Genomic DNA, 20,724 nt, shown 5'->3' on the forward strand with positions numbered 1-20,724 from the left:
GTAAGGCCGTGGGTCCCTTAGCGCGCAGAAGCTCCTCTCCCGCCGCTGCGAGCGGTTTGGAGAGCGCTTTCTTGGGCTGGTGACTGGAGCAGGAGGAAGGCCTCTGTGAGGCAATGGTTCCGGGGGGTTGTGTTTCCCAGCCGGGAGCCGCGCCGGCTGTGCCGGCTGGGGGTGATGCAATGGTGGTGACAGAGGTGCGGTGGGTGAGGAGCGGCGGGAGAGGAGCGGCGGGATGGGCCGGGATGGGCACGGGGGTGGGGGAGACCCTCGGAGAGAGACCCCGGCGGGCGGGAGAGAGGCTGGTTGGGCGGTCACTGCCGCCCCTGTGACCGGTGCGAGGCGCCAGCTGGGGGGGTCTCTGCTGGGCACGTTTTCTCCCTCCCCTTGAGATGCGTCGATGCACTTGAGGGCTTTTCCTCCATTCCCTGCGGGGGTACCTCGCCAAAGAGCCAGGTGAAAATGCCCTTTTCTCTGGGAAGGGCACGGCGGGTGTCCAGGTCACTGGAAAATGCATCCCACCGCAGGAAGGGCAGAGCTGGCGCGTGGCTTTGCCCTGCCCGGGCGGGGTGTGGCAGGGAACGCTGCCGGACGCCAGGGTTAGGGAACATTGGCGTGTTGAGTAATTTTGTGCACAACCGCTCCTGCACAGGAGCTTAGCTCTTATACTGCTGCAGTGTCGTAAGGATTTATATCCGTCTTTTTTCTGGTGACTCGTCAGTCTTTGAATAGTCACGTTAGCTGTCATCTTGGGGAATCGTCTTGCACTCTTTTTTTGTAATTTCGTGCATAAATTGATGCTTGCCGTGACTGGGACGGTGAGTCTACTGTAAAGTGCAGCCTGTATTGGAGTGCCTCTCAAGGCCTGTTTCACATGACGTGTGGGGATGCTACCTACTTTAATTTTACTTTTCTTTTTTTGTTTTAGTTTTTTTTTTTTTTTTTTTTACAGGAGGAAAAACAGTTTTCAGGAATGTAAGTGCTTTTAGACTTCGTCTTACATTCTTTCATTTGCTCATGAAAGCTTTTTCTGGACTGTTGTATTATTGTTGTCTTTGGAAGTCATAATGTACTTCCATAAAATGTTTGTCTTCTTAACTTAATGTGAAACTCCATTTTTTAATTCTCAGGTCTCTAACTTACCAAGTCACACTGCAGACAGTGAAAATGATTGTAAATCTGTGATGGTCACCCAGTTGGAAAAGGAGGAAGATGCTGTAGTTTTCTGATACCTTTGCTGAGGATTATTTCTGAGCTTTGTCTCATAGCAATTTAATATTTTGAAATGGACACAGGAGCAGTACCCATTATAAGTTACCTGCATTTCATAGGTAGAAAAAGCACACACGTCTTGGCTTTCAAGTTCACACTGGGTCATTCTAGACTCTGGTCCTAAATGTCCTAATAGTTCATTCTCCAATTCCCGTGCATCATTTTTTTTCATTGAGATCTGTTTGCATGTGATATATATAATCTGTCTGGGACTGTTAGTTTTTATAATAAGAAGAAAGCAAGAAAAAAAATCCTGATAAATAGCAAAATATTCACACATTTCTTTTAAATGGTTCACAATTGCATTAATGAATTTCAAAAGGTCAAGAGCTATGTTCCACATTCCTGAATTCCTGGCTTGAATTCCTCTAGCAAATAGAGGCCGTACTGAGGCAAATAGAGATAACCTTTAGGCAGCAGTCCATATGTTTTGCATTTTATAGTCATAATATCCTCATGTCTTGTTGCACCACCTAGATTACTTTTGCTATTTCTTAATGAAAATGCACCTTCATTTGAGATTGTTTTTTCATCTTAAATCCATAATATTCCAAACATTTTAAAGAGTCTGTCTGGTTTGCTGCTTTCGAGTATATGTGCCCAGTGCCAGCTGTCATTTCAGCCTTTCTGAACGGAGGCAATCCATCAGTAAGAATGTACTGTCAGGAGTTAAGTTAAAACACCAAGTCACAATTTGTTCTACACCAAAGAAAATTCTTACTTATATCTTTATTATTTTGTAAAATTCGAAGCTAGTAAATATAAGTGGCATGTTCCTACAGAAAGGGTGTGTGTTAATCTTCATAAACATTTTTTAGTATGCATTTATTCTGTACTTTCTTTAACACTTAAAATAGTCTGTGCCCATGAAAAAGAGGAAGATAGTAATATCAAAGTAATTAAATTGTAGGAATGCATCAAAAATTGTTTGATTTGCTTCAGATTACTTTTTTTAGTCACCCTGTCAAACTGCAAAAAGTAAAATTTCAAGGGATCAAAATTAGGTTAAAAACTTAAGTATTATTATGTAATCTAAATATGGTATCAGGGTTAATAGAGTGAACAAATTACATTTGCAAGTGGATGTGTATGCTTATCTCAGTTTTCTCAGGGTATTCAACTGAAGCTGAAATATGGGAATATTGCAGCTGACTGACAAACAAAGCCTTAGTGATAGGTATGTTTTGGTAATCACCAAGTTACCAAATCGATCTTCAAAGTTTGCTGGACAGGTGAAGGCTTTTTACAGTGGCAGTTTAAATAAACACTATGTACATATAACCAAGGTTATGATTAGACTGATTATTTGTAGAAGGAAGGCTTTGAAATACTGCTGAACAGCTAATGCAGCTATTATATGCTTCTGAAGGTTTTGTTTTGTTTGGGTTTTTTGTTTGTTTTAATTCTGGGAAAAGGGAGCCAAATGAACGTGTATTTTTACTAACACTCCATCAATTTATGCTCCATGCACAGCAGTGGATCAGTAATTTGCTAGGAGGTCTCTCCAGAGAGACACAATCCTTTGCAAGTCAGTGGTTCTTTACATAGGCTCAGAGCTTCCCACTTGGTGGACACAGGTGTGGCATGACAGAGCGTGCTTAGTCAGAATGCTGTGTTCTTAGTCTCAGCCATCCCCATCTTATGACATCTCCTATTATTTTTCCTGCATAATTCTGAGAAACAGGCAAATTTACAGCCTATTGCTGACCCAAGGATTCTTTAGAAGGCGCATGTCTCACCAGTCATCAGTGTGTTTTGTAACCTCTGGAGGAAAGCCATAAAGAAGATGACTAAGCTTTCCTCTTGTGTATCTTTCTTTGGGCTGAAGTATGCTATTACATATACTAAGACAAAATTCCGTGTAATAGTTATAAAAGTCTCATCATCCAGAATTCGACAGGATATCAGTGCAGGAACATTAACTAATCAGGAATCAAATGGCCTCTACCAGTTGTTCTGAGATGGTCTGAATCGGACATGTATTTAATTATTTTTCTTTTGCCAGGAATTTGACTTTGAAAAGGGGTCCTAATGTTAAATACATAGACAACACGAACAGTGATCTCTAAATTTACTTGGTACTCTTGTCAATCTCTGTCCATTTCTGTGTGAGACTGAAGCTCACTGTGTAATGTCTCCACGTTTATCAATTTGATATGAATAGAATGTGGTAGGGGTCAGTATAGTTTTTATTTTCTTATTCTGTTCACCTAATCTTGAAGACTTACGCAAAAGAGTAAAACATACTACTTTTTGCCCTGCAGTTCTCTTTGGTGCTGCTGTTTTGAATCTCCAAGCCAAAGAGTTGGAAAAGGATAAATTCAGTTGGGTTGCACCTAGACAGATCTTTGTGCAATCTGGAGAAATGGCAGACAGCCCGAACTGTGATTTGAAGTCTCTGAGTCCACTTCAGCTGTTTGAAAGAGTGACTGAACAAGGAGAGAAAGTCAGAGCACTGAAAGCAGGAAAAGCACCAAAGGTATTTGCATGTCATGGTTTGAACCTGTTCTTTTTCAGTTTAGGTATGTCTTTGAGTGCTGAAAAATTTCATTATACTAAGATCTATTTTGCTTTATGATGAGAAAAACTCTTGTTAAAAACTATTTACGTCCATTTTGTGAGCTGTGGCATACCTGGAGCAAGGTAGGCACTGGCAAGACCAAAGTTTTTACTCTTGAAGTAAGAACAGAGTCATAGGCTTAGAAGTCTGCTTCATCCAGTTGCCATGCCATGTGACAGGATCCAAGGCATTTATTTCTCAAGTAAATTTATGTCACATGCTTTCTTCCTTGATTTTAGATGCTTCCTAAAAATCTTTTTCTCCAGGCATTATTGTAGACATTAGCAAATATGTCTTCCTGTAACTGTACTGACAGTCCCTGCTTAATCTCCCTTAAATAATATAGTAATTTGCCATTTCCTTCAGGTTCCCTATTCCCTTATCACTATGTTGACAAGGAGAGCTCAGTTTTAATATGGGCTCTCTTAATGTATTGCCTATGGGAGTAAACCTTGAAAACTGGGAGTCAAATAAAGTGTTGTTCTATTTATTGCTTGCATGAGATTTTACAATAACTTTATGTTAGAGAGGTCATAACCATAACTTTTTGTTCTAGCTTGTCTTCAAGTCTGTCAATGAACTGTAATGAATAAATTATTTTAAGGTGAGCCACTAAAAGCATTGTAAAGTAAATTAGATAATAATTTATATTTTATTTATATACCTTAGAAATTTATGGTAAAAGTGCTGAGCTTGTTATACCTCTGAAAAGCAAGCAAGCATTTTTTTCCTAGGCAGAAATTGAAAAGCAAGACAGAGGTACTTTAAATGTCTTGGAAATGGTGATGATTTATATTCTAATGATTAAATATTTGCTTTTCTTCTACATTTGACATTGATGCTGAAAACATTTAAATAAAACAGAATTTAGAGTTTATGAATGATGCAATTCAGGTCAAAGCATGGATGTGGGATTTTGAAAGGTTGGGACATTAATGTAATTGTCTATTTTAAGTATGTTAAACAGTTGTTTGGGTTTTCTCCTTTATTCAGGATGAAATTGATGCAGCAGTGAGGATGCTCTTATCATTAAAACTGTCATATAAAACAACAACAGGACAAGATTATCAGGCAGGCTTGCCTCCAAAAGATCTTGTATTAATAAACAATGGTACAACTAAAGAAGAGGATGAGGATTTGGTGGATCCCTGGAATGTGCAGACATCAAATGCTAAAGGCGTGGATTATGACAAGCTCATAGGTATAACTCTTCCTTCACTGCTACTAAGGAATTTATGTAAAGTGATCCTAATGACCACAGAAACAGCAAGGCATCATAACAAATCCAGATCAAAACATCATAGGTAACATTTAATTTATGTCTAATCTTAGCATTTCCGTGTCTAAAGAATTTGCTATAAGAGGTGAAAATGTCCCGGGTGCAGTTTTCCTATGAAAGACTTAAATACTTTGCAAAGAACTTCGAAGTTCAAAATCCAAGTTTTACTTGCAGTTTGGTTTTTTGGTGTGAGAACTGTTACTAGAAGTTATGCTGACGAAGACACTGAGTATCTGCATCTTCTGCATGGCTGGGATGCAGAAGAGCATTTTGGCCAGGCTGAAAGATTCTTCCTACCCTCCCCTCACATCGCTTACAGATTAGACAGGGCAGGAATGATCCAAAACTACTGCAGAAATCTATTAAACCTAATGACTTCTTCAGAAGACACACAGGCAGCCACGTGCTGGCTGGAATGAAGGAGTTGCAGCTCATTCGAAAACGTGCAGTGTAATGGAGAATGTTTTTGACAGGATTGTTACAAAACTTGCAAAGTTTTGTAATTTAAGAAACAGAGGTCTAGGTAATTTCCCTATTGGTTTTACAGTTTGCTATTTTAATAACTTGTTTGAGTCTAGCATGGAAACAAGTGAGAGAACTGTTCATTAATTTCTCTTTTTTTCCTTTTTTTTCATTATTGTCAATCTTCATGTTTAGTACCTCAGCTGTACATTGCTGAGGTCTGCTTAGTTTTTTCTCGCAGTAGAGCATACATCCTTATGTGGCAGTAATCACATATTTGCTTTTGGGACAGTTGCTTGTGCCAGCATTATTTTAACTCTTTGTGATGTTTCTGTGAAATTGTGTCCAAGGTATGCACACATTGGCTTAGTTTGCAGGAAGTAACAGGAGAAATAAAAGGTTGGAAAGGCAGAAGTGTGCAAAGAAAAATGTAGATCAGTGTGAGAGAAGGAAAAGATAAATTTATTAGAATCTGGATGTGGATAAGATCTTTCATAATCTTTTTACTTGCTTAAGAGTTACAAAGAAGTGGTTTGGGTTTTTTTTTCTTGGGAGGAGGGGTTCTGAGCATTTTAGAAAAGGAAGAATTGCACAATTGTGTTGGCACAATCTAAGGATCTTCCTAAGAACGACTTCCTATAAATCAGTTCATGCCCTTTTTTCCAGTAACTGTGTTTGATCTTCCTTAGAAGGGTGGGTTAGCCTAAACGTTTTTTTCTTCTTTACACTACTTTCAGATTGGTGAATTTGATAAATGAGTCATTTTGCTTGTTCTAAGTGCTGTGTTTGAAATTTTTCAGAAAGGAATGCTAGCCTAGCCACTTCAGGATGTGAAGCAGTTGCTGGTTGTTATTGATAAGCTTCCTTCTTTTCATCCCCTTTTTAAAAATAACTATAAAAAGTATTGTTCGTGAACTTGTTACATTTGACAGCTCCTGCCTAAAGGGAAATTTTTGTGCCACCTATAATCTGTTCATTTACTAGTGGTACCTGAGAAAGTTGCCACTGTGCTTGTGTTTAATCAAACACAGAAGAAATGAAATCACTGTTTTAATTGAAAGAGATCTTCTTCTCAAATGGTTGTCCTAGATGTGCACTTAAGTGTATGGTAGCACAACAAAACAGCCTGAAGATAATCTGGGAAGAAGGGTTCTGTTAGCCAAGTACTAGACATGAACATTCCTAGAAACTTGTTTGTCTGAGCATGGGCAAAGACCAGAGGAATGAGTGAGAAAGAGCTTTGTTTGCTAACCATGCTGATAATTCAGTAAGCTGAATATTGCAAGTGATGCCAAATGGTTGAAGTTGGTGGGCAGTTTTGCAGATCATCTAGTCAGCCACTCTCCCTGAAGCAGTCATCCAGAGCAAGTTGCTCAGGACCTTGTCCAGTAGGATTTTTTTAATCTCCAAGGATGGAGATCCCATGACCTCGCTGTCAACACTTCCAGTATTTGACCATGTGCACAGTATGAAGGAGTTTTGTATATTTAAATGGAATTTCCTCTTTCTTCTAAGTCATGCCCTTTGCCTCTTGTCCTTTCACTGGGCATCACTGAGAAAAGTCTGGTGCTGTCTTTTTTATTTCCTCTCCACTTGCCCTAATAAGATCCTTCCTAAACCTTCTCTTCCCCAAGCTCAGCAATCCCAGCTCTCTCAACCTCTCCTTGAATGACAGATGCTCTGAGGCCTTCATCTTTGTGGCCCTTTGCTGGATTCACATTATTATATCCATGTCCTTCTTATGCCAGAGCCCAGAACCAGTGCTCCAGAAGTGTCTCCTCGGTGCTCTCTGCAGGGAAAGCATCACCTACCTTGACATTCTGGCAGCAATGTTCCTGATGCAGCCCATAAGGCCTTTGGCCATTCAACCCACAAAAGTGCATTAAAGGCTATATTCAGTTCCTTGTCTGTCAGGACCTTGGGACCCCAGGGTCCTTCTGCTTTCCAGCCAGTTGGTCCCGTGCTGTACCAGTGTACAGAGTTACTCCTCCCCAAATTCAGGACTTTGCATTCCCTTTTGTTGAACTTCATGAGATTCTTGCAGCCCATTTCTCCAGCCTGCTGAGGTCCCTCTCAATAGCACCGCAGCCATCTGTTGTATCAGCCACCCTTCCCAGGATTATTTCACCTGCACACTTGCTGAGACTGGGCTCTGGGCTCCAGCTGGACTTTGTGCAGCTACTCACAACATTTTTTGGCAGTTCAGCCAGTTTTCAGTTCACCTTGCTGTCCAGTTACCTAGTCCAGACTTCATCAATCATCTGTGAGAATGAGGTGGAAGGCACTGTCAAAAGCTGTACTAAAGCTGAGGTAAACAACATTCACTGTTCTCACCTCAGCTATAGTCAGAGCATCATAGAAGGACTAATAAATTGGTCTGACATGATTTTCCATTTGTAAGTCCTTACTGACTATTACCAGTCACCTTCATGTCTTTAATGTTTGGGGATGATTTCCAGGATTATTTGCTTCAGCACATGCCCACAGATTGAGGTGAGGCTGACTGGCCTGTAGTTCCACAATTCCTTCTTCTAGCCCTTCTTTAAGGTAGGATTGGTGTTTGCTTTCTTCCAGCCTCCAGGAGCCTCTCCCAGTTGTCATGACTGTTCAGAGATCATTGAGACTGGTCTGGTCACCAAAGCTGCTGTATAACAAATACTAGGGTATACATTTCTCCACATAGATATAACAGGGCAATGGCAAAGAGGAAAAGTACACGATGAATTTTCAGCAAATGCAAATATGCTTTTGAAAATGGCAGTTCTTAAGACTTCTTATGCACAGTGAGTTGAAAGCTGTCTTTTGATAAAAGCTAGAACACCAGGGATGAAAAGCACACCAGGAATTTTTTTAAAGCTTGTTTAGGAGTGGAGACTGTGTCTTTGTCGGAAGCTGTTTAGAAAGGCAGATTCTTTGTGAGCAGAGAGCCTAAGAAGTTCTGAACATTCAAATAGGAGGAAATAGGTACGGAAAATTATCCATTTTTTTAACAGAAAAGGTGAAAATGGGCAAAGAAAAGGGAGCTGTGCAGTCTGTGAGTGTTTAATAAAGATATTTAGGCATTTCTAGTGAAGTGTTCTGTACACCAGAGAGCTTTTCTGATCGCTTTCTATGACAATACATGATTATTTCTAGGGTAGCTAGTCCAAGTTAATCAGGGCATTTTCATGTTTTCTGTTTCTGTCAGATTAGCCTCTTACCAGTTGCTGTTGATGTGCTGAATCATTTTCATGCTCATTTGGTCTCCTTTTAGCATTCATCGAGATTATAATTTGCCATTTTGTGATGCATTTTGCATTTTATTAGTGCAATGTTGAATAGTTCTAATGTTGAATAGAATATTGTAGCAAACAATAGACTCTTGTATAGATTTTTTTGAACGAGTCCAAATCATAGAGCATTGACCTGATTATTAGGATCCAAGAATTACTTGGAGTAGGAAAAATACTGCTATTTTACTCTACCACAACCTTCCTAAACCACCAAGTTGTAAACCTTACTGATTGCCATGAAGAGCATTAGGCATTTCCTTTTCAAGCCTCTTGAGGGGAGCAGTGTGTGTAATCATATACATATTAAAGAATTGAGTTTGCAGAAGAGTAATTGGGGTTGGTGATGTTGTCTGAGTGAAAGCAAAAGACAATGTTGTCTGACAGCAGAAAATTTAGACATCAAGAGAGAAACATTCATAGCCTCATAGGCATTTATGTCTTATGGCTTAGAGAGGCCAAGTTGTTGATCTGAATATGTTACTTTAGCATGTTTTTTTGCTTGGAATATCAATGCTTCTGCTGTAAGGAGACTGCAATTATAGTAATTTATGGATGGAGAAATACTGCATGTTGTGAATGAGCTGAACCTCCCAGCACAGAGTTAATACTGCAGGTGACTGCTGGGACTTCGGACAAGAATCAGGAGAATCTAGCCATTTTGACTTGAAGATCTCTTTCTTAATCTAGACTGCATTATGTTCTTGGTATTCCAGGATCTGGTTTTAGCTATATTTTAACTTTTTTTCTTTAACATTTTATGATTGTAGTTCGGTTTGGCAGCAGTAAAATTGACACAGATCTGATTAATCGAATAGAAAGAGCTACTGGGCAAAAACCTCACCACTTTCTACGTAGAGGAATCTTTTTTTCCCACAGGTGAGTTTTTCTTTTATTAAAATTCTAAAGGTCCTGTTGGGCAGACTTCCTGTGAGAATTATTGGGAGAAGCCTGTAACTAGAAAAGAACATGTGCTTTTATACCAAGGCAAACCAACTGTGCCATTTGAAATTAGCAACTACTGCAGATGTCCCCTGGCAACACTTGAAACTCTTGATTGCGTGGGTTTCTGATATGTCCTCAGTAATCCCAAACTGAAGAAATGTGCACAGAGTGCAGTTTCATTTTGACTCTGCCTCAGCAGCCAGAGGCAGTGACCTGTCAGAGAACTCCAGGTGCCGCTGGTGATTTCAGCAGGGCTTCTGTGGCCTGTGCATCTGTTTGTGGTATAGAAAAGGCTTAGGGAATAATCTTAAGCATGAGCCTGCTGGTGACCTTTACTGTTAATTGTTAGCACACAGGGGTTTGGGGATGTGGCACCAGCAGGTTTCACAGAAGGACCTGGGCATGACTGAGGGTATAACCTCCACCAGAGGTCAGCTAAGCTGGCTGGTTGAACCTGTTTGAGAAATGATCCCTGGCTGTTTTACTAGGCCCTAGAGATTATTGTCCAATCAGGTAGTTTTAAAAGTTGCACAATTTCAACATTAAATTTTTATTTTTGGTTTTGTTTTTCTTTGAGGTTTTTTTCCCCTATGGAGACTGAAGGAGACAATGCTTTTGTTAAATTAAAAAATGAGTAAACAAGAACTTTTTTTTATTTCTAGGACACTTAACATACTATAATTTATTTATAAATACTTTTGGCTTTAAAAGCACTCAGATTTTGAAGATAAGCTTTTTTCTGGGGGTATTTCTCACTAAAGAGTTGTATCATGTTTTCTCTGTTTTTTCTCTAGAGATATGGACCAAGTACTTGATGCTTATGAAAATAAGAAGCCCTTTTACCTTTATACAGGCAGAGGGCCATCCTCTCAGGCAATGCACGTTGGTCATCTTATCCCATTTATGTTCACAAAGTAAGCTATTTCTACCATTTGTGTTAATCAAAGCATTTTTTTCAAAGGAAACATTGAACGTGGCTTGCGAAACTGCCAAAATGATACATTGCAAGGAGTTCTGATTATGCGAGGTGAATATTAATGAACTTAATTCAGTCTTACCTTTCATTCAGATGATCACAATCCCTGCATCACCATAAAGCCCTCTTCCTTACTCCCTTAGCCATGTGGCACTCCTTAGAAATTTTGTTGTTCCTGAAAACCAGTTTGTTACAAGACTCAGTAACATTACTCTGTAAGGTGGTGCCTGCAGCAGCAGGACATAGAGACATTGGGCTCAGAAAGCTAAAACCTCTTCGAATTCTGGTTCCTCTGCAACTGGTGACCACTGTCATGTGTACAGGAAACAGTGAGTCTTTTTTCCAGGTAAATTGTCATTATAATCTGTATAAAACATTTTATCTGTTCACATAAATATTACTGCATATGCTACAAAGAAAAGAGTAGACCTCTCTATATATGTTCTGTTTAAATATATAAAAATATTTTATCTGTGTGACTTACATCTTCATTTTAACTTATGTGGGATAAAATGTTTCTGCTTCTATTAGGTGGCTGCAAGAAGTGTTTGATGTTCCCTTGGTAATACAGTTAACTGATGATGAAAAATACCTTTGGAAGGACATGACAGTTGAGAAGGCATATGAGTATGCTAGAGAAAATGCAAAAGACATCATTGCGTGTGGTTTTGACGTCAATAAAACCTTTATATTTTCAGATTTAGACTATTTAGGGTAAGTATAAATTTCTTTAGAGCATTGTAGTGAAAAAAGTGTCTATATTTTCTCTCTTACTTTGAGAGTCAGCAATGTTTTAATAAGTGTGTCTAAATGTGAAAGCTTCTGGACAAGTTTTGTAACACTTAAAATAGAAACATATTATTTTTTCTCCTGTCTAACGTTTTATATATACTATTGTCATTCCTGTATAACACACAAATACTTGTGTGTGCAGTCTGTAAATCATGAAAGATACGTTAAACCAGCTAAAGTGTAAAAATACCTAAACCACCAAGAAACTTCCAGATTGGTTTGCTTAAGATGGTATCAAAATCTCTCAGATGTGTTTACACTTTATCTGCATTAACAGCAAGCATTGCAGCAACTTGCTATGATAAATTATTTTAATAACACAGCATGAAAGATTATTGAGTGACGTTTAAAGAAGATTTAAGAAAAAGAAACTGCTATTGAAACTGCCACCTCAGCAGGAAAGAGTTTGTCCTGTATGGGATACACATGGGGGATACCAAGCAACACAGACAATGTGATCTATTTAAGTTGCCAGAGTTCCCAGAGAAGCATAAGTAAACTTCAGGCTCCCTGAGGCATTTTGGCACCATTTCTGAATCGAAATATTTCTGGGTTTAGACAGATACTTGTGAAAGAGAAAAAAATGTTTCTAGTAATTGTTGGGGGAAGGGAAGAATAAATTAAACTTTCAAGGCATAAAATTCCTAATTCCTAAAATTCTCTAATTATCATCTCAATGCACCACATAAGGTCTGAAACCGTGAGATTTAGTCCTGCAGGCTTTTTTATGCTCTCAGTGGAACTTCTTTGCAGTGGAAGTTTGTACATACACTCTTCTCCTCATTTCATTTTTCCACATTTTTTTTTCTCACAGGACAAGTGCCGGATTCTACAAAAATATTGTCAAAGTTCAGAAGCATGTCACATTTAACCAAGTGAAAGGAATCTTTGGCTTTACAGACAGTGATTGCATTGGTAGGAAATCATACAAATTACAAGAAACAATGCTTGCTTTCACTTTCAATTGAGCTGTTTTAAGTAGTAGTTTAAAGAGATTAGTGTCTGCCACTCATGAAATAGACAGAAAAAGCAGGAAGATCGTGTTTCTAGGCTGATTCTGATGTTACTGTTGTTCCTTCAGAATTTACAATCAAATTTCTAGCCTGACATCTACCTTTTTCACTTTAGTAAGAGCAAAGTACAAAACACAGATGTTGAAGGGTCCAAAACAGAACTACTTTTTTTTTGTTTTTTATTCTTTTGTTACAGTGATTGGAGCTATGGACAATTTTACCTCCTAGAAATTTCTATGCCAAATTTATAAAGAAACCTGTCAGAAAAAGGTGCACTGAAACACATACACATTTACATATTTTTAGAAAGTTGAGTGCTGAATAGCCTAATTATCAAGGTGCTGGGTAACACATGTCTTCCATTTACTTCTCTGCAATTGCAGGTTTCTGTCACATGGCTAAAAAAAAGATTCTGTGTAAAAATGGCATTAAATCCTGGATGTTTCTGAGCACTATTCATCATTCTTCATCCAGTGATTGGGCCACTGACAGCTTTTCAGCCTTCACTGTAACCAAGGAACAGATTTCCGCTTGTTTCAGCGGTGCTCTAATAAAGGATGGTATTGTGATAATGACTTCATCACATGTTTGGAAAAGTCTGCTACTTACTCTCTGTTCTGATAGGATTTTGGTCAGGGAAGCAGGTTAGCCACACTGTGATTAAGCCCTGTATAAAAAAGAAAACTGGCCACATCTGAGATGCTTCATGAGTACAGCATGCATATAGCAGTGATTCTGAGATTTAGAGGGAAATGTGATGATTGTAGCTATTCTCTCACAAAGTGAAAAAAAAATAACAACCTTAGTCAATTATGTTTCTGGAAAGTTCAATGATAGTTCAATGATGAAAAGAGTATTCAGTGTGAACTTTTTCTGAAGTCAGTGTGGTCACAGCTTGCTTTTTATCATTAGTTTCTATGTCAGTCGAAGGTTTGTTGACATTGCAGAAGGTAAAGATTTTAAAGTTTCCTCAGATAAGGCAACAATGCTTGATAAAGATACAGCTTGGTCTTCAAATAAGTATCTGGATGATTCACTTGTGCATTTTACATACTGCAAAAAAATCTCTCTATTTACCACTGCTTCTGTTGATTGCTTAGCTTTTCCAAACATGTTTTTTAGGTAAGATCAGCTTTCCTGCTATCCAAGCTGCTCCATCCTTCAGTTCATCATTTCCACAGATCTTCAATGGCAAGGAGAATATTCAGTGTCTTATCCCATGTGCTATTGACCAGGTAAGAAAATCATATTGCTTAATTTGTTTTTCATGCATTTGGTTTTGTATTGTACTATTCAAGCTTCATGGTGGTGTCTTGAACCATCTGTAAAACATTGCTGCAAGCACCTTTCTGGGGTAGAAACTGAAAGATCTAAAAGGTGAAGAGATGAAGGCTTAATCCAACAATCATGTATTCATCCAGTCTTGGATCTCTCTTGATCTTAACTCAGTTCACACTGAGCCGACATCTAGGAAAGCAAAGACGGCAACATCTATGCAAAAGCACACTGACATGGGGGTAGGAAGAAACTTTTGGCCATCTCCATGGTAACTTGGACAAGATGGAATGAGCTCAACTTGCAGCACAAGAGATTTCTGTTGAATCATGGAGAAAAACCCTCTCTCAGTAAGAATAAAAAAAGCATTGAAATAGTTTGCCTGAAAGGCTACAGAACCTTAACAATTCAGATTTATAGAGAGAGCTGGAAGAACATCAGATACAAATGAGAGTAATAGGGTTTTTTTAAAACAAGTAGTGTTTCTAGGAATCACATCCTGCACTGTCTGAATCTTTGGCTATTTTAGTCACAAGGACAGACACTGGAAGATGATATATTCATCACCCAGAATACTATGAAGTAATATTATTGCACTTTGGTTTGAGTCACATCATCAGCACAGCACTGCCAGCTTGATCACTGATTTAGTTCAGATTCTCTGCTTGTTGTTAAAGTCTTTGAGAGAAAGCTTGCATCGTAGGCTGCATCCATCTCCAGCCATATTAAGGATGGTTTTAGCAACTGTTTGAATTCATGTAAAATTTTGTAAATATGCTTATTACTTAAGGGAATCAGAGTGTACAGCACTATGGAAAAGAAAAAGGGAGATTTTGTTTGTTGCTCCTCTGAATGAACTGGATTGGAAGTAGGTTCTGGAACATTTCATGGTTTGTTTTTTTCAGTTTTTGGGTTTTTGACATCACTTCTTAAGGCATGAATGAGTCAGCACCAATCAGATTTCAAATCACATTTTTCAAAGTTATTCTGTGCTTTTATTGATCGTTGTTTCAGGACCCTTATTTTAGAATGACTCGCGATGTAGCACCGAGAATTGGGCAGCCTAAACCAGCCTTACTCCACTCCGTCTTCTTCCCAGCCCTACAAGGAGCACAGACCAAAATGAGTGCTAGTGATCCAAACTCCTCCATCTTCCTCACTGATACACCCAAACAAATCAAGACAAAGGTAAGGACCTGCCAAGCCCAATAGCACAAAGCTTTACAGTGAAAAGGGATGGTGGTCATAGAAGCATAGAGTCATTTAGGTCAGAGAGGGCCCTTAAGATCATGGAGTTCAACCATAAACCTATCCCTGTCAAGCCCACCACTAAACCCTGTCTATAGGTACCATATAAGTAGAAATAGTCTTCAGCTTCACCAGGAAGTGCTGCTGAGGTTGGCCCACAGCTCCTGCCTGACACTGCTTTGATATCCCCTCCCGGGTGTCCACCTTCAGTGGCTCTTCTGGTTACAGTGGCAATTTTTAGTGTTTTCCTTGGACATACATGAATCTTTTTTTCCTTACATTTCATGGCAGAGCATCTTCAGGAATTGACTGAGTTATGCAAATTTAGCTAGACTATCAAATACCATCTTTTGCCTTACTGGCTAGTCTGACAGTACAAATATTAGCTGGGATAATGTACAAAACATGTTTGTTTTTCTGATACCTGCAGAGCAGTGGTGTAAGAATAAGAGCTGTGGAGGCTTATGCTCTTAAAATAAATATTATATTCCCATAGTTTTGAAATCTGACAGGCCATGATGTAAACCTAATAAACAGCTTTTTCTTGACTGCCTCTCCTTGTTGGGAGCACCAAACATTGCACGGTGTTAGTTACAGCACAGGTCAGACCTACCCTGCTGCTTGGGAATCTATTGCTGACAATTCACAAATGAACCTGTTCACTCCAGTTCACAAATAAACACTATGTTGAATTGCAACTCAGTTTTTGAAGGGGTATTTTCTTCTGAGTATATTCCTAGTTTGTTTCCAAGTTCAAAAGAAGATCACTCTTATCTGGTGTCAGATGATTTAGTTTGGCAGAAGTTTGCCTGTGTTGTGGTGTTTAAAGAAAATGAAAATCAGCCCTTGGGAAAGAATTTATACTCATGATATCAGACATGAAATAACTGTCAAAACAAGAAGAAAAAATGTTCATGTTGTTTCTGTTGGGCAGGCTTGGATTAATTCTGTAATAGTCAGACTCTTCTACAGCCACGTCATAACACTTCATTCTCTTTTATAGAAACTGATTAAACAGTACTGTTTTGAAGAATTGGAATTCTTCATGTGTTTGGATTATAGTAATTCCAGTTTATTTGCACAATTACAGAGTTGCTTTTAAAAAAAAGTGTAATTTCAGAATAGAGAATGCATGGTTAATGGTAATATTGCTAACATTCTTCCATGGTTTTTTCCTGGGAAGTAACTTGGAAAAATAAAAAAATAATTCTAGCTACTTGGAATATAAAAGGCATTAAGTAAAATCCAGAACATGATGTCAAGTACTGAGTAATGGAGGACAAACTGAGATTTATTTCAGCTTCTGAAGCCCATCATAAACAAGTCTTTATGGAAATAGAGCTTGAGTGAAAAACCAAATACTGTTATAGCAAATAAATTAAAAAATAGAGTAGGAAAGGTGACTTCTGGTCATGGTTGAAGGTTAAAAAGATAATGCTACACTGGGCAAAAAAAATTACTGCTTACAGCATTTTTCAGTATTGGTGCATTGCTAATTAATGAGGTTCAAAACTTACAGGTAATAGAAGATAAAAAATTGCTAAATATTGGGAAAGGCTGAGAAGCTTCTGGATAATCAAATGAGATGAATGGTAGTATTTTAATAAACTATTCTTATTCCAGCTATCAGCAAAATACAGCTCAATTACTTGTTTGCTTTTCTATGAAGTGTTGCTTAGATTTTATGTCTGTAGACATATTGGGGGATTCAGAGAAATTCAGGAGGAAAAAAATCAGTGCATCACTATGGATAGGTCACTGAAACCCTCAGTCAATGAGTAGGTGCCAGAATATGTAAAAGAAATTAATTTGAGATTAAGAAAGGAAACATTTTGTGTTTCAACAAAAAGTGCCTTCACCTGGCATATTGTATTTAATCCCTTTCAGTTCAGGAAGTAGACAAACTGTAGAGATAAAGAGTATTGAAAAAATGTCCTACAGGCTTACAAAATCCAGTAAGAACAGAGGTCACTGCAGAACAGTATGTAAAATCCTTATTTTACAGATGCTGAGAGAGCTATTCAGGCTGCTCTACAATATAACAATAGATGTAATATGGTACATGGCAGTTCATTTCCTTAAAATATTCATCAGTGCATCATTTCTGATTGTAGTTCGTTGCCACAAAACTTCATCTGTAACAAGGTGGTTGGAGAGATTCAAAAAAGCACTAGACAGTCTATACAGATAGTAGGATTGTTCATAAATTGTAAATATGTAACAGCTCCTAGATACCAGAACTAAAAAAAAAACCTGCTTCATATGCAAATGTGTCTCTTGGCAGGTTGATTATGGTATCTCTAAAGATACAAGAGCTAAATGAAAGCTCAGCATATGGTTAAATATTTTTTTTCCTCCGCTTAGCAATTTATTTTCTTTAAATTTGTAGGAAGATTAGCATCCTCAGAGAGTTCTACATATGTTTAAATGTTTAAAATAGGCCAGTGGCTTCCAAATTTATTGAGAATGGGATTAGCAATTATATCTGTTCAACAGTGCCTTTCATCTGCCTGTAGGAAACTATGCTTAAAAAGAAGGAGGATGTCAGCAAATACTCGATTTTTTAGACTGAACAATTGGGCATTGGTCTGATTTTAAGCATTCTAGACAGACTTTTGTAATCTTTAACTTTGCTTTGTCTTGTTTTCCTTTTCCCCAAAAAGAGGAGATTAGGTTCTCTGTGGGATTCCTGCAGGATTTTCCATGCCTTCTTCATCTCTTCCAAAATTAATTTCTTGATAAAGAAAATACCTTATTTTTGTTACATGAAGTACATTTCCTGTAAATACAAATTCTGTCCAGCAGCTTCAGCAAAAGGGAATTCAAACGTTTTTGACTGAGTCTTGAATAGATTATTTTTTAATTTTCACTTAATTTTTGTTCTGACTGTGAAGTCTGAGGAGTATGTGTATAACCATTTTTCCCTGCTGGGTTCTGATGGCCTCCTTTTTTCAATCCTGAGGCTCTGCATTAACTTGTCCCACTCATTCTTCAGCTAATCCTTAATAAAGAGTTTGGAAGATCATGACACATCTCTGCTTGCACTAAGGTAATCCCAAATGCAAGTGGGAATTACAGCAAGAGCTCCTGGTGTTGTTTCAGATTAACAAGCACGCCTTCTCGGGAGGCAGGGACACCATTGAGGAGCACAGGAAGTACGGAGGCAACTGTGAGGTCGACGTGTCTTTTATGTACCTGACTTTCTTCCTGGAAGATGATGACAGGCTCGAGCAACTGAAGCAGGTGAGTAACCAGACTGAAGACAGGGTTACTCATTACATGCTGTGAGGACAAGCAGCCTCAGCCCTCAACAGAGCTGTAACTCAGTCCTCCTGTGAACCTTCTCCAGGAAGGTCATTTTGGTGTTATTCTCATGCTCTCCATCCCTTGCAAATTTCAATATTAGTATCGATCTCAGTTTTTATTTCTTTGCAATGTTCTTTCCAAGAGACAGGCCAATCTGTCTCTTCTTTAAAAAAAAAAACCCTAGTGTTTTCACAGGAACCTCCAACACTCTGTGGGACAGTATCTTCCCTACCTTTCAAATAAGACCACCTTAGGATTAGTGTTGTTTTAATTGTATAATACACTCTTCTGGTTCCTCATCGTAACGTACCTAAGCACTCTGCAAAACTACAAAAGCTCACGTCTGAAGCTTGCTGGTTTTTGTTTTTTTCTTATCATCACAAGAAATTTAATAGCTCTGAGGAATTGGTTCACTGATCCCAGGCAAAAACTGCTTCATATATGTTGCATTTTCCTTAAGCCTATCTGGCAGACTTCTGTCCCCAGGGCTGGTAGCAAGCCATTTCCCTTCCCTTCATCACCAATACTAGGTGATGTGTGTTCTCTGGGAGGCAGGAGCTCCACTGGATAACACCCATGTCACACTGGTTTATCAGCTTTCTCCTGCTGGCAACAGCTGCAAGAAAGTCAAGAGCTGCAGATCCTTCCTCAGCCCTCTACTCCTTCCCACACAAGAGCAGGGTTGGATAGCTACTCTTTCCCATGCTGTTGTAAATTTCTTATGAATTGTGAATTGAAATGTGAATCAAGTCCACATTTGACTTGAAGAGATTTGTTTCATTAATTTCCAACCACTGCAGGGGTGTCGGCCTAACTGCTGCAGAGCACAAAGCCTGGCCCACAGCTTGCAGCTCGCTGCAGGGGTGCCTCAGAACCAGAATTGAAAACATGAAGTTGCCCATTGTAGCAGCATCAGTGCAGCCACTTCAGGTGTAGCACCAGAGGATACTTTCAGAGAAAGCAACCTTGGTGTTTTTATAACAAACTAACAAGCAAAAAATAACACATACACCCCAAAACCCACCACTGAAATTCCATTTGTTCTTCTTAATGTATTTTACTCTTGCTGAGTGAACATCAGCAGCATTTACACCTTGAACAGGTGTTACAAATGGCTTGATGACAAGAGGAGGTAAGATTATCATGTTTATTGTCATTTCAAATATAGCTGAACTGCACTAGCTGTGGTTTCTCAACGTGGCTGAACCAATAAACTGTTGGCCTGTGCTTCTAAGCTAAAGCATTTCAGTATTGAGCAATGGAATGGATTACTAGCTGTGAATATGACTATGGTGTGAACATAGATTCTGAGTGTCTTTGCTATAAAAAGGATATTTTAATCACATCTAGTCTCTTAGTGAAATGCAGTGAGAGAAAAATATGAGAATTTGTACCTGTTATTATCAAAAAGAAAAAAAATTAAGGCTTAGGGTGACTGTTTATTTGAACTGGGATTCTGGGGAGGAAAATATGCAGTTTCCTGTAAGTAATTACAGGATTTCCTCATTAAACTTGTGAAGGTAGTTTATTCACTCCTTATAATAACTTGTCACATACGAACTTTCCCAGCTGCCTTAATCTTTTAACAGGCAACAAGCAACTCTGCAAGTTGCATTTTCAGAGTGATATCAGATAATCTTCTAAGGCATGTGCTTATTTTTAAGAGATCCAAATCTGTCTTCTAAAGAAATCCTGGTTACTGAGTCTTTTTGTGAATGTCACCGTGTTCAGCAGCCAACACTTTCTTGACAGGCTTACACCAGTGGAGAATTGCTCACGGGGGAGCTGAAGAAGGTACTTATTGAAACAATGCAGCCCTTGGTAGCAGCTCATCAAGAAAGAAGGAAGCAGGTCACAGATGAAATTGTGAAACAGTTCATGACTCCAAGGAAGCTGGCTTTTGAATTTTGAAGAAATATGTATGTAACTTAGCACTTGATAATCCACAACCAAGTAATTGTTGTCTTCTGTTGTATGTCATCACTCCCTAGTTATGTACAGCCTGTAATCGGTGCTTTATAAATAATGAGTAAATTATCATGAACAGCAGAGTACAAAAAAAGTTTAAAATAGGACTTGTATCTATTTAAAATCAGAATATGCAAAACAGAATTGATCAGTCTTGCAGAAAAGCATGTATGTCAGCCCAGCATTGTATTTTAATGTATTTCATGTTGAAAATATAAATAAAATTTCCATTTGATGATAAAGGCTAACTTGGAAATTGTTTTAAATATGTTGGTAAGAGGTCATATCTCAAACTAATAAATAGTTGCTCCATTCTCTTTTGTACTATGTACCTTGGTTTACTAGACTCTATGTCCTCTTGG

At 38.5% G+C, this 20,724-nt stretch overlaps 1 protein-coding gene across 4 annotated transcripts; it reads left to right on the forward strand.

The window, feature by feature from the left end:
- Positions 1-125: 125 nt before the first annotated feature.
- Positions 126-20,693, forward strand: WARS1 (tryptophanyl-tRNA synthetase 1). Of its 4 annotated transcripts, none has more exons than XM_032112906.1 (11): positions 126-194; positions 3,534-3,748; positions 4,823-5,030; positions 9,610-9,718; positions 10,579-10,698; positions 11,292-11,474; positions 12,367-12,467; positions 13,688-13,800; positions 14,855-15,028; positions 18,191-18,331; positions 20,147-20,693. In XM_032112906.1, exons 2-11 carry the CDS (start codon positions 3,635-3,637, stop codon positions 20,303-20,305), a joined length of 1,422 nt encoding a protein of 473 aa, XP_031968797.1. In that variant the 5' UTR covers positions 126-194; positions 3,534-3,634; the 3' UTR covers positions 20,306-20,693. The 4 variants fall into 4 exon arrangements, with proteins under 4 accessions (XP_031968797.1, XP_031968798.1, XP_031968796.1 ...); XM_032112907.1 differs by having other exon boundaries at positions 173-203; XM_032112905.1 differs by lacking the exon at positions 126-194 and adding an exon at positions 951-972.
- Positions 20,694-20,724: the final 31 nt, after the last annotated feature.

The sequence above is a fragment of the Corvus moneduloides genome, chromosome 6 (assembly GCF_009650955.1).
Source record: "Corvus moneduloides isolate bCorMon1 chromosome 6, bCorMon1.pri, whole genome shotgun sequence".
NCBI classification, from domain to species: domain Eukaryota; kingdom Metazoa; phylum Chordata; class Aves; order Passeriformes; family Corvidae; genus Corvus; species Corvus moneduloides.